This window comes from Arctopsyche grandis, chromosome 1 (genome assembly GCF_051622035.1).
Source record: "Arctopsyche grandis isolate Sample6627 chromosome 1, ASM5162203v2, whole genome shotgun sequence".
NCBI lineage: Eukaryota > Metazoa > Arthropoda > Insecta > Trichoptera > Hydropsychidae > Arctopsyche > Arctopsyche grandis.
This window is the reverse complement of record NC_135355.1, coordinates 2,331,392-2,346,912: the sequence shown is the minus strand read 5'-3', so window position 1 is coordinate 2,346,912 and position 15,521 is coordinate 2,331,392. Positions and strand designations below refer to the sequence as shown.

General features: G+C 33.9%; 1 protein-coding gene across 1 annotated transcript in view; it reads left to right on the top strand.

Annotated features, from left to right (window-relative positions):
* The window catches only part of LOC143912864 (uncharacterized), a 260,640-nt gene that overhangs the window by 219,029 nt on the left and 26,090 nt on the right, over positions 1-15,521 (top strand). Inside the window, exons 8-9 of the mRNA XM_077432304.1 lie at positions 12,757-12,931; positions 13,010-13,157. Coding sequence (XP_077288430.1) covers positions 12,757-12,931; positions 13,010-13,157 — 323 coding nt within the window. The remainder of the gene's footprint in view (positions 1-12,756; positions 12,932-13,009; positions 13,158-15,521) is intronic.

The following is a 15,521-nucleotide window of genomic DNA, read 5'->3' as shown; positions in this document are numbered from 1 at the left end:
ATGGATAGCTAGCTATCATCGCTTCAATTTGACACCAGATTCCGATGTAAATTTTAATAAGTTTGTTAATTATTAAACTCCTCTGGCTTTACGTCAGAGACATTAACTTAATGTTATTTAGCGCCCGTATATCGGTAAAATATCAAAGTGATCTTAAAGTGTGGAATTGCTTCAAAATGAGATCACATTTTTTGACGGGCAGGAATATCACTGAACTAAGAGAGTGAGGCTAGTAAAATGCTTGTTAAAAAAATGCATATAGTGACGCTTTCAAATACTGTATTTGTATTGATACAACACTTGGTCAGTACCATTAATCCAACTCTATAAAGAAGCTTTATTTCAATAATAAAAGAATGTATCCCGGCCAAAGCCGGGTACTCTAGTCAGTACTTTACATTATAATGTCTGAGAATGTTCGCGTTGCGAAAGTCGTCAAAATTTTATTATAGAACGTCTCTCGTATAAACTATTATCCTTTGAGTCGAATGTTCAAAGTGAAATGAAACGTTTACTTTACAATGTTGATTGACGATCGTTAATTTTCTATATAGAATTACTGGAGCCTTTATGCAGAAAATTTAAATTGTATTGGATTCCGCTCTTTATTTATATAAGGGCTTTTACTTGAGAATAAATTAAATAATTGTATTGAAATTTCTATGCATATACGCAGATTTCTATATTTCAAACTTGAAATTGAATTTGAAAATTAATTAAATTAAATAGCACTATGTTTCAAACGATCTGTATTAATCAAATGGAACCATCCAAAGATTAGATCTCTGGTAGGGTGAAATTTAAACAAGCTAACTTTTAACATGCTTTAGTGACTGAAAGTCCGAGCCATCGTTTCGGATCCGAACCGTCATTTTGTAGTCAAACTATAGAGTACTACTCGGAAAACCCAAAGGCACAAGGTACTATTATATTGTACGTACCCCAGCACGTTTTGAGAGTTGATCAAAGGGGAAAGTTCCAAATCGGCACCCGTCTAATTCACCGGGTTAAAACTTTAATTAATTACGCGGCAGGTTTGTATTATATAATATATAATATAATTATAATATACGGGCAAGAATTATTATTTTCATATTGTCAAAGGCCCTGGAAGAGGGATAGCGAACCCACGACACGCGTTCAAAAATATCCGATTTAAAAAAAAAAATATATATATCTAATCAAAAAAAATTGTATACACTATCTCATAGATTTTGGAAAGGCTCCGAGTCCTTAATCAGGGTACACCCACGTATAAATGTCCGAGCAATGCCGGGTAATTGTATATAACGTTATGCAACTCTACAGTTTTCAATATAAAACCTCCAAATTTGATATATGCCATTTCATGATACTTTAAGATGGAAAACGTATTTTGGAAAGGTTTGGAGCCCGAAAGCGAAGAACTCTCATGGAATACGCCCGTGCAAAAATATACAAATGTGTATACATATGTATAATTTTATAGTTTTTAATATAGAATTACAATTCCATAGGTTTGGAGTCAGGGAGCGAAAAACTCCCACGCAATGACATGAAATCTGTATTATACATCCGCTATATAACACTGTTCGACAAATGACGACTTTTTTTTGGTTCAGAGACGAGATATGACTTTTCTTATAGATCTATGCCCAGTAAACACGAATCTGGTAATAAAAAATGTTGATTAGCTCCAGATTCGGAGATATATGTGTTTTTTAAATCGTGCGGTTTTTATATATTTTGGTGTTGTTCGGTCGATGTCTCAAAATCTGTCAATTTTCTGTTCAAAATGAATATTATAATCTATAGTCGGGTATTTTATATTATTATCAAGGAATTTACAACCGATGGTGAAAGAAAAATAAAACATTTCCCACTAGTTTTTGTAGACCTGGTGCCAAAAGAAAAGTGCAAAGAAGTATATGGTATTAAAAAACTTCTACATTCAGAGTAACAATTGAACCAACAACGAAAGTAAAAGATATCCCTCAGTGTACAAACTGTCGACAGCTTGGGCATACAAAAATTTTTTGCAAAGAGTGCCGCAGACCATCACACAACAAAATGCAACAAGCAGAAAAATGTTCCCCCAACTTGTGCCCTGTGTGGCCAGCAAGGACATCCAGATAGCTACAGGGGGTGTGAGGTCTATAAAAAAAAGATAAAAGCATCAAAACCCAAAAAGTTAACAGTAATGCAACGCGTACAACAAAATCAAATTCAAGTTGTTGATAAACAAACAACTGCGGACAAAACATATAGTGAAGCAGCTAAGTCCCAAGACAAAAGCAAACAAGATATCGGGCAGAAAAATAAATTAACTGAACCTACCATCGGTGACATGATGCAGTTGCTATGTGACTTTCAAACTGAAATAAAACAACAATTCAACTGGCTCATAACCAGAGTGGAAAAAATTGAAAATCATTCGAAGTAAACATAATAAAAATGACAGATAATTCCCTACGCACATTAACATGGAATGCAAACGGACTCAATCAGAGAGTCCATGAACTAGTCCATGAACATGAAGTGTTTTTAAAGACAAACAACATCGATCTAGCACTAATATCAGAAAAACACTTTTCACAAAAGAGTTATATAAAGATAAATGGATACTCGGATTATTGAACAACACATCCTAGTGAACGAGATCGCGGTGATACTGCCATTTTAATAAAAAAAAAATCCAGCACTTCGAACAAAAATATATATGTGATTATCAATTCGTGATAAATTTAAAAAGTGAGATGAGGCTAAAAAAAACGCTGGATAAACGTCAGGAAGAAGTTTGAGGGAGTATTTTCAAACGTGTCTATTACGATTATTTTTCACCATCGTAATGGCGGATGATACTTCCACTTATATTGATGACCAAAATGAGCAAAACGGCAAAGTATTTTTGATTTTTAAATGCTTTTTATTATTACGAAATTATGTTCACAATACATCTTATTAGATGTAGATTAGATACATCTAATTATATGTACGTACATATTTACCAATCGAAGACAGACATTTCCAGGCTTTGCCCGGCATTATTTGGGCAAGTGAAAGTTACAACAGTACCTTCAAAGTTTAAATTATGTTACGTCAGACAGTACAGTATACTAAATTTGATAATTCTATGTATTGCCCGGCGTTGCTCAGATGATATAGAAGCCCTTCAATTCTGATATTGATTTTTAAATGCTGTTTATTATTACTAAATTATGTTCCCAATACATCTTATATCTATTTTAATAGCTACTGATCTACTAATCATTTTCCATTTTACAATTTAATTTAATTTGGTTAGTAATCATAGTATTATATTATTCTAATGTTAATGTACAGCATAATAGGAAAAAGAGTTCAAAAATTTACAATTCTTATAAATGCTCATAATACATCTAATACATAATATTAATTAAAGACTCTCAAAAGTCAATGACCTAAAGCAGATTGTGTTTAGGTAATCTGTGTGTTATACCTGAAGGGTATAGACATTTTGTTGTAATCACCGAGACTCTTCACAAATGTGTTAGTATGGTTATTAGTGATTCTGTCATAGAATCTACTGGTTAGTTTGTTATTAATGTCTGTAACAAACGGTATATTATATATGGCATGCAGTTTTTTCAAGTTAGTATATATGGGTGTATTATAAATTATTTTTAGGGATTTATTTTGTATTACTTGGAGCTTGAAAAGATTAGTATTCGAGGCGTTATTCCATACAGGTGAAGCATAGGTTAATAATGGTAATATGAGCGCGCGATATAATTTTATTTTATTTTGAGTTGATAAAGAACTATGGCGATTAAATATTGGATATATTGAGGATATACCCCGCATCGCCTTGCATTTTGCTGCCTCAATGTGAGGTGCCCATCTCATTCTTATATCGAACGTTACTCCTAAATATTTTATTACTGACTACGATTTCAGACTTTCTACAGAGGGGATTTTCAGATCTGAACTTGGCTTATGCTTTCTAACACTAAAGAATATGGCGTCTGTTTTGGTTTGATTAATTTGAATTTTCCACTTAGTGAAGTGTTCAGTCATTGTTTTAATTGCAAATTCAAGATTTTTAAAAACCAGACACTAGTCTGGTTTTTTGCTACTTGTGAAGCAAGCGGTATCATCTTCATATAGGGCTATGTGACAGTTTTTTAGAATAGGTACATATGTCATTTATATTGTGTGTGTTGTTTAATTTTCATGTATTCCTAGAAACGTTGTAATTTTAGCAACATTAAATATATAATCGCGGTACTATTGTTAACTTGAATTTTAGATTTGTCGCGTGAGCCCAAAATGGTTCGCCTTTACTGCTATAGAACAATCACAATTAGCTCGTTAGCCTCTGGCGAGGAATTTCTCCTTGGCCGCGTATTACAAATTAATTAGGGTAACCGCACGACTCGGGAGTAACTCGGGAAAAATGAGTCTAATTTATGAAACATTAGCTGAACATTATGATTAAGTGGGGCGTTTTAAGCCGCTAATAGCTCGACGGCATCTTGGACGCAGATGAGGGAATTCGGCATTAATTAAACGACAAAGAACGTCCACAATATACATACATGTACATATATATATATATATATTGAGTAATCCCCCAAAAATATGAACGTTGATTAATTCTAATTCCGTTTTAGTAATATGAAAATTCCACGGCTTATCCGCCGCAATTTCGCCGTTGAATGTATTAATCCCGCGCCATTAAAACTTCAAACGAACTCTTTCTTGTCTGTCATGAACTGAATAATAAAGCGGGAAAAAGGAAACGAGGAAGAAGGAAGGGTGGGCAAACATCGAACCGAGTACACGCCATTAATGGATAATGTGCGCTCAGCATCTCAAAACGGCCAAAACGGAGGTTAAACTTTATATTATGCATTGTCTTACTTGAAGAAAGTGATGAATTAATCATCGATGACACGTTTTACCTCGATATTGACGCATAACTAAGACTAGGACACAAGTAAGAAAATAGGTCTAAATAAGTATAAAGAAAATAGGTCTAAAGAGAAGTGGGAATGGTGGTCTGTTACAATAGCAATAGCATTGCATCAAAATACATAATGAAAATATGTTTGATTAAGCTGGATGAAAAATTGAGAAGAGGAGAAACTCCAGAACTTGTGTATGGTCTCAGTCTAGGGCTTCCAAGCTGGCTTAAACCGAAACCGAAAAACCGGCTTTTGGGCCATTTTTCAAAAAACCGATCAACCGATTTTTGGCTCTAATCAACCGGCGTTTTAAGGTTAACTTTATTAATTTTTTTTTCCTCATAACTAACTAAATAAAAATATGTGTATATCTTAACTATCTTGGGTAATAGGCGTATATTTCTTTGAACAACAAAAAAAGGTACAGCACTTAGCGGTTTCTTTGAGATTTATTAATGGACGAAGACCAGGTCATAAACCAATAAAAAAAATATTGAAAGTACATAGTATAGCATATGCTAAAAGGAGCCGCCATTTTAATTGGTTTTCGAAGACTATTACAGTCAGCTAACATTGGAGACCCCCGAATTGACTTAGTGGTCGGTAACGGTATTCGGTCACTTCCCACTAGAGTTCTCAGAACTGACAGCGTGAAAGCATGGGACTGCATGCCGAGACCGTGGGACTGCGTATCTGGTACGTGACTATAACAATAAGTAAACAAACGCGTCGAGGAAGATGCAGTAAGCGACCTGCTGTTTATAAGCAGGTACTTAGGCCATATGAAGGCATTCTGGACGGAGCACTGGCAGTGTGTGTATCTCCTTAATCATCCAATAAATGCTGTTCTTTGGATCCTCCACCCATAGTTTCAATAACCTACACAAGTTCGGGTATAAAAGTATAGAAAACGTTATTATCGCAAAACCTTGTACTTGACAACAACAAATATGCAGTCGAAAACTCGAATACTTTATGAAAAAATGCATGGAAATTTCGGGAATATAATTGATTTTTCTCGAAGGAATTGGATGCAATTAAATTTTGAGGCCACATACCTACTTTTTATTGTGGTTTAAAAATTATGCTCATTTCGATTTCGGTATTTGACGTCTGGACGAAATTTGCAACTGTTTGAATTTAAGCATCTACGAAAGACGAGATATTCATTGGGTCGCGCAGATGACATTTCAATGTGCATTAATGATTGGCAATTATTAAAATTGAGTTCGATCTTTCTGGCTTTAAGTTTAAAAAGGCAAAAGCGGAGATAAAAGTATCAGCATCACAAGACGAGTGAAGAGGTATATTTGGAATATGACATAGAGTTCGCATAAGTGCCAACAGTACTCGCGGCAAAATATATGCGTGCAAAAGAGACATCCATACGTTCGACATCGATACAAGTTCGTGTGAACATGCGGTCAAACAGTCGCGAATTTTGTTGAGACGAAAAATCCCAAAACCGAAATCAGCATGCAGCCGCATGATTTGTATCCGAGTACTATTATAGTATATAAATGTTTATATACGCGTGTAATATAATCCCGTCGATAATATGGACGGACCAAATTTTAATTTAAAAGCACTCTACAAGCTCTCCAGAAATTGCAAACTTTTCATACTTTCCCTGTTTGCTCAGGATGAGAGCACTCTGACCCGAAGCGCGGTCGTGAACACATAAACATATAACCACCCTCCACCCCCACCCACACAAGCTTATATACACGGAATTATGGCCAGTATGGATTCTACTTTCTCGGTTAATATTTATTATATTCCTCGGTGCGAAGATAAGCGACCGGTTTCGCTTGGTTCTGTTGTGTGCTTGTGAGCCCCAACCTCCCCTAGACCGGAAGTCAACGCTAAGCTGCGTGTGAGCCCCTCCTTTATCAACAGCAGTGTCCAAGCTAAGATCAAATATTTATCAGCAAAACCCTCGTGGGACAGCAGGCTACACCGCAACACGCCTTTCGCACTGTTGACCCAACCCTGAAATTTACGAGCCGGTCTGAAAAAGTGGCGATTATCCCACTAGTCCCAAACTTGATACACTGTCAAGAAATTCGCCCGACTTCGCACCCAATCTTCACAAGTTGACGTCTTCTTAATTAGGCAAAAAATCGCTTACTTATGTAAGTGCTGATGCGTCACTACTCGATCTTCGCCAAGCATATGTATATATGCATTTATGTATAGCTACATTGGACCGGAGCAAAAAATACAAATTTTGGATTTTCCAGGATGATTTTTTTTTTAAATAATCATCTAATTTTAGATTAAAGTTTTAACTAATCAACAAGAATTAAAAACACTGTTTGACAAATGACGACTTTTTTTTTGGTTCAGAGACGAGATATGACTTTTCTTATACATAGATCTATGCCTAGTGAACACGAATCTGGTAATAAAAATGTTGATTGGCTCGAGATTCGGAGATATATGTGTTTTTTAAATCGCGCGATTTTTCTTTATCTTGGTGTTGTTCGGTCGATGTCTCAAAATCTGTCAATTTCCTGTTCAAAATGAATATTGGAATCTAAAGTCGGGTATTTTATCATTCATTTGTAGTACTTTTCAGCTTTCAAATATCTCAAATATAAGTAGTCGTATAATAGTATAATATTCAAATATAAGTAGTCGTCCAATTCAAATCAAAAGTCAAAAGTACGTATTTTCATTTTGGATTTTTTCCCACTGTTAATACTATTTTATATTTAGATTTTTCTATCGCGCGATTTAAAAAACACATAAATCTCCGAATTTCAAGCCAATCGACATTTTTTATTACCAGATTCGTGTTTACTGGGCATAGATCTATAAGAAAAGTCATATCTCGTCTCTGAAACGATCTCAAACCCAAATTCGCCGAAAACTCAGGTAGTCTTTTCATAACAAATTAATGTGATATGAAACTTTAAGATCTCTACTTTTATTTTAGTAGAACAAAGTTTGCCCGAATTTGCATATTATAAAAATAATCAATAATAATTAAGCGTATTTTGGAACTCCATTTTATTACTTATTTTCTTTCTTTCTTTATATTCTAGTTTCTGAGGATTCTGTCATGTCTACGACCTGAAAGAATCTACATGATATAATAATAGCAAGCACCAAAAGGCTTTTTATTAAAAAATTGTAAGATTTAGAAGAAAAAACTAGTAATTTTTACAAAGTACCCTCCTTGAGGAATTTCGAAAAATTATCAACAATTTAAAGATTGTTTACAATCGTCAATAGCTCGCATGTAATAGTACAGAAAGCTATTTTCTGGTAAAAAATATTTTTGGCCAGGTTTTCAGACCAAATACCACTCTGTGCGACGTTGTCATATGTCCGTATTGGTTTTGAGGCAGGTGAAAGGTAAGCCCAACCGGCCTTGTTCTTGAGCAATATCCCCCCCTTCTTTCTGAACGTCAATAACCAGCACATTAGAACGCATCATTACTTTTTTTTATAAATTACACAAGTCTATTTTTATGCGGTATCCCGTGGAATAATCCATCGCATAAAAAATAAACCAGAGTGTATATTATGTACAATATTAAAATTAGTAATGTTTGTAATTATTGTATTTCATCATAATAATTACAAATGCTATAATATATATACATATGTACATATAATATTTATATAATCTATGAATCGAGTCTTTAATATAATAGATATCCAAAGTGATCACAATTGTACCGGTCAATTTTAATAAAAGCCAGCCATTATCACAACAGGCCATAATAAGCATATAGTTAGGCAATTTATGTGTGTGTGTACAAAATATTGGTAAGTGAATTGTGTATGTCTCTTTATCTTTTTTTCCATATTTCCCTACAATTTATTTTTAATAATTAATTGTATGCGATGAATTTGAGCATGTTTATTAAAATTTTTACCCCCCTGTATCTCTATTTTTATGTCTCTGAATCCTGTTTCTAGCGTTTGCTTGTTTTCTATCTAGCAAAAAGCGACAAACGAACCTTTGCTCTGCGGAGACACATTAATCATTCAACCGAGTTTTCATTATCAAAGAACACGGGGACCAATTAATCACTCGGACATATTGGAACTCTTATCACATTTTGATAATGAAATTATTTCTACGAACGTCGAACTTGAAACGTTGACGTTTTAAAAATTCAAAGTTATCGCGAACGCTTTCAAAACTTATTGTTTTTCTTATCTGCATACATATAATATATAATGTATATACATATTTGTATTATATATGTATGTAGGTTGTCAATTTTAACCCTCACTATTGTTTATTCAATTCTTCAGCACATATAAACAACTCTCATTAATGTCCTTTACTACGTGTGCGATTGTCTTTATATCAGTGGTTCTCAAGTGCTGCCACCAGCCCATTAAATATAACAGGGTGAATTGACTATACTCTTACACATTATTACAAATGTACTTCTGGATGAAATCTGGGTAAAATAGATTAATTTTTCTGCAACGTATGTATGTATATATCTTCAAATAAGATTTGTATATACTTGCATTGAAGTTTATTAAATAATTTTAATTAAAAGTTACATTAAACTAATTCAATTATGCCTGCGGCGCAACTTTATAAAATTTAAGTCATGTTGTTTTTGTCATTTTCTTTCATAATTATTAAACATATCCATTAAGGAAAATATTATTTTGTTTTCAAAATTCTATTAAGCCTCCCCCCCCCCCCCCCCCCCCAAAAACGTGGCGACTGAAAACCACTGCTCTACATATAAACGATAATCCAATCGAAATTTTTATTAAATAAAACACATATTTTATCAAAAATCTTTATTTTATCTAAAAATTCAGTGTACGACAGCTATATATGGAACACAATATTGTTCATATTTTTTGGATTAACACTGTTCGACAAATGACGACTCTTTTTTGGTTCACAGAGGAGATATCAATTTTCTTATAGTTCTATGCCCAGTAAACACGAATCTGGTAATAAAAAATGTTGATTGGCTCGAGATTCGGAGAGATATGTGTTTTTTAAATCGCGCGATTTTTCTATATCTCGGGGTTGTTCGGTCGATGTCTCAAAATCTGTCAATTTTCTGTTCAAAATGACCATAGAAATCTATAGTCGGGTATTTTATCTTTCATTTGTAGTACTTTTCAGCTTTCAAATCTCTCTAATTAGTCGTCCAGTTCAAATCAAAAGTCAAAAGTACGTATTTTCACTTGGAATTTTTTCCCACTGTTAACACTATTTTATATCGAATATTTTCTATTAAAACATGTTTATTGAGATAGTGTTCTGGCGACACTATTTTTTGTTTTCGTTTAAAAGGGTTAATTAGAAGTGTTCTGAATTTTAGATCGTTAGATCGTTAGAATTTTCCATTAACGAGTTTTCCATTTAAAAGCTCGTACTAGTTATTTACTCGTATTTACACGAATGTGATTTGAATTAATAGGGATAATATATTAAATTGTCTTTATATGAGAATTAAATAAAATTGCACTTAGAAAAATCATATTTTGACTATTCTTATGGATTAATAACAAAATATTGTCTATTTTATCGAGGTAAGCCAGTTATCAATAGTTTGAAAATATTTCACTAATCAATTCAATTCAATTTAAATCTCTATCGTGGGCCAAACCCCGTAAAATGGCAAAGTTTCAAATCGATCTTCGAGAGTTTAGAAAAAAATTCCATACTAACGGACGAAGTGAAAGTAATATAAACCTTGTAATAAAAATGAATCGAAATCAATGCGGATGATTTATCATACTGTCTGGATGCAATTAAGATTTTTGATATATAAAATATGTATGTTTTAATTAAGAAAAATTTTCAACATCACTGTTAATTCTTCGCATGCCCCCTATTTCTTGCTCATGTATAACGCATGAATTATTCAAAAAGTAAGAATACTACGAATTTTAATCTAAAAATGTACATTCTACATACATATATTACACTTCTAAGCTAAAAGCAGATACATTCACATCACTATTACATGAGGTCAAAGAACGTGTTGATGAATATTTACTTTCTCAAAAAAAAGTATACACATTTCGACTTTTAGGATCGCCAAAAAGTTTTCAAAGAGATGTTAAGCTTAAATTATACATTGTATAAAATAAAAATCTCAGTTCAACCCTAACATACAACCAACCAACAGAACTAAAAAAAAAACAAAATGTTTATATATTATATTATAAGTAGAAACGTTTTGTAATTTATTTTACAATTATTACGAAATCATACCTTTTTAGATAAGAATATATATATATATATATATATATATATATATATATATATATATATATATATATATATATATATATATGTATATATGTATATACATATAACTTACAAAATTGAAAATGACACACAATTCAGAACACTGTATTCAAAAAACAATAATATATTTGCTATTGAAAGCATATTTTATAAATTCTTACATTTTGAATAAGGCTCAATATGTGATGGCACTATTTTATCCTGTTAGAAAAAACACAAATCCTAAACTAACGTTTTTCAGTACTTATGTAGTCCCCTTTTTACATACCTCTTATTGAATTATAATGTCCTGTTTAAAATATATATTTCTGAATTTTACTATAGATTTTTTTTATACTGTGAATATTTTATCAAAATTTTTTTTATATAAAATTAGTATTTATTTTAAAAAATCGCTGGGGATGTTCTTTTTTACTGAACCGTGCAAAAAATTAAATGATACATCGAATATAATTATAGATTTTAAACAAACTGATATTTTCGTAAATGTTTTTGTAAATACTTAGCATAGTGAGATTAATTATAAAATAAAACATATTTTCAAAAAAAGAGATTTTATACAATTTTTTATCAAAATTAAAAAAAGTTTTCAAACCTGTGATTTGTAATATTAACGAACATCCCAAACGCGTTGATGACCCCCTTCAAGGCTTAGAGATTTAAGGCGCAGACACACTGAACCGTACGGCACGGCATGCCTAGATAGACTCCAGCTATGAATGGGCGCATTTTTACATTTATTTTTTTTTACATATATACCAGGAAGGCCTTACGGGAAACCCCAAAGCGCCTTCCTGGCCAATTAAAAACATTGCAGCATTTTTTTTATTATACAAGTCGCTGAATTACGAGACACTGAAAAAATCTCAAATTAACGAGACATCTATGAATTGTACATAAATTTTATTGTACATTAATCAATCTCAAATAGTGGTGACATAGTAGGTAGGAAGGATATTTAGCCAATTTTACCGAGAACCGTTTCATCAATGAAATCAGAGAAAATTGGCAAACTCTGATAGGAAACGATCGACCTGGAGTCACAAATATCCAGGTCTGACCAGCAGCACTACAGAAATACTATAAAAATTCTTGTCAATCGAGGTCAGCTCATGGGACCGAACCCAGCGCCTCTCCACGCTAAGCAGAAGCTTAACGACCGAGCTATGCTGCTGCTGCTGCTAAAAGTTTTTTTTACATTTCTTCAAATATGGGAATCACCTTATCGATTACTATCAACACAAAGATGAAACATCGCCTAAAGCACTCCAGATGGTGAGTTTTAGCCTGATTCGCCATAGCACAGATCAGGCGTGCTAGCGTTTTTTTTACATGTGCAAAAAAAACACGTGCCTCGTACCAATTTGTGAGTCTGCGCCCTATATCTATGTATAATACATACTAATATTCTCATAGGCCGAGCAGAGACCCTTGACACTTTAGCATAAGATGCTTAGCATAATAAGTCCGCCTCTCCTAAAATTTCTGCAGATCAAACAGCCTCCCTATAGGTTCCAAAACTTGTCAACACCACCCTAACCCAACCTTAATTAACCATGATTATACTTAACAGAGTGCAGTAGAAGAGCATCGTCGCATGCGCAGCTACTTGCATCGAGTGGAACGCGAGGGTGTGCAACGAGTTCGCATGTTCCTCATCATCACCGCAGCATATGTGCTCTTCTGGGGACCACTCTTCCTCGTAACCCTGGCACACCACCCCTCGTTGGGGAACCGGCTGGCTTACGAGGTATCCCACCCACTCCTCCCCCCACCCACTGTAACCAGTCGACCTTCTATACATGTGTGATTGCCGATTGTGTTTCAGATCACGTTGCACATTTCGTATGTGCACGCGTTCGTCAACCCGACACTGTTCCTGTGTCTCCATCATGCACTCCGAAGAGCTGCTGTTCAGCTCTGCTGCGGATGCTGCGTCCACTGGAGTCGATGGGTACTTTCACTCACGGCAGCAGGTCTGTATAACGACACCTTTCCATAGGACTAGGTTTTACAACTGTAATGGAAAGCCGATTTCAGTATCACTTCAGATATACTGACAGTGGTGTCACCCTAATGGTTTCCATGGGTTTCCGGAAACCCGTTGCTAACAATCAAAAGTTTCCGGAAACCCATTATTGAATCTAATAATATAATTATAAAAAAAAGTTTTTTAAAAACATACCTCTTCTATAATTTGTATATAAAATTATTATTTTGAATAAAAATACCAATAATTTTTTTTTACTACCGCCATCTATGTTTAAAACTAAAAACTGGATAAACGTCAGGCACTTTTCAGAAATTCAAATTTCAAACGCGTCTAATGCTGCGTACGGACCAAACCAACGACGATTTTGGGCCAACTTTTAAAACCAGTAGCGTACAAAATATCGAAATAAAAATTAAATTAAATATCAAAATTAAGCTTAAGAGCGAGTTTGAGCTAAAATTATATCATCGTTGATGTTTTGAATTACAACAATGTTTTGAATTACGACGATACGCATTTACAACGCATTACGAGCGAAAAAAAACCTGGTTATTATTTCTTCAAAGTCGTCACGATATACTACTGTATTTCGGCTGTCGATGAAATATTTAACAAAAAAACCGTCGGTGTCGGTTGTCGGTGATTTGTCAAAGGGTTTTTTTTTCTTTCGTCGAAATAACATTAATAATCACACATTATCCTATAAATTTTACCTATGAGATGGATTTAATTATTTGATTTATTTCGATGAGAGAAACAATTGAAGATTAAAAAAATTTCGATTGATGTACCGACAACGCAATGGATTGGCGACGATCGTTGGATCACCCAGACTAATACATGATATATTCTCAGTAACTGTGCATTACGGGGAAGTAAAAATAATAATTCTTTGATTTTTTTTCGATCTTAGTGCGTATCTTCGTAAGACAAAACATCTTAAGTCGAGGCTTACCTGCATGTGATTGTTGATGATCTAATTTTAGGTCAATCTCGAAAATTTATTTAAATTGGGCATGTTCTGTTTTAACTTTCAATATTTAATTTTAATTTTAATATAATGATTATAATTTTATTTTGATATTTGAATTTAATTTTAATATAAAAATAATAGTTTTAATTTTGATATTTAATTTTTAATTTTTATTTCGATATTTTGTACGCTACTGGTTTTATCCTGCTGGTTAAAAAGTTGGCCCAAAATCATCGTTGATTTAGTCCGTAGGCACCATAAAACGATAGTTTTTCTCCATCGTAATGGCGGAGGATACATTTACTTATATTGATGACCAAAATGAGCAATATGGCAAAGTATGAAAACGATCGGATAAGAGGCAATTTTTTTCCTGAATTGTAATCGTAAGTGAAGTATAAAAGCGGTATGTAAAAATTTATGTAGTTTTTGTCAAAAATTGAGAATTTAATTGACTTTCATGTAATAGTGCCTTTGACGAAAAAAATGTATGTAAGAGACTTTGTATGTAAGTATCTTTTGGTTGGGAACTTCGTAAACAAAACAACGTTTCTATGACGACAATTCAATTGGTTGATTATATTTTTTTCGATTGAAATAAATTTAATAAAAAAACAAATGAATATTTATTATTGGATTCGTCATGTTGAAGCTGTTTATATTACAAATTCCGAGCGAAGCCGGGTAAAACAACCGACACCGACACCAAGAATTTGGAAACCCGTTGTTCCAAAATTGGGGCGACACCACTGGATATACATGTCAATATTTTGAAACATTAGTTGACCAAATGTTGAAAATCCTAGAAAGAGCCGGAAGATCAACATTTAAACCAAAATGAAGCACTCGTGTATGCCAAAATCGCCCAAACAAAGCATTAACTATATACACATATATGAAGGTTTTTCATTCCAAATTTACCCTTTTTCATTTCAAATTGACTCTTTTTCATTTCAAATTAACCTCTTTTCAATGTCAATTTGGAATGAAAAATATATATGAGTAAATGAAACACTGTTTCCGTTCAAATTAGGACAACGCGCACGGAAAAACACAGCCACGCAAGACAATCACAGATTTTCCATGTTCGATTCACGATTCACTATATTTGTTCATAAAAAACACCCCGATATAACCGCCCCGACGTAACTGCCCCGACATAATCGCCCCGACATAACCGCCCCGACATAACCGCCCCGACATAACCGCCCCGACATAACCGCCCCGACATAACCGCCCCGACATAACCGCCCCGACATAACCGCCCCGACATAACCGCCCCGACATAACCGCCCCGACATAACCGCCCCGACATAACCGCCCCGACATAACCGCCCCGACATAAACATAACCACCCTGATATTACCGCGCGGC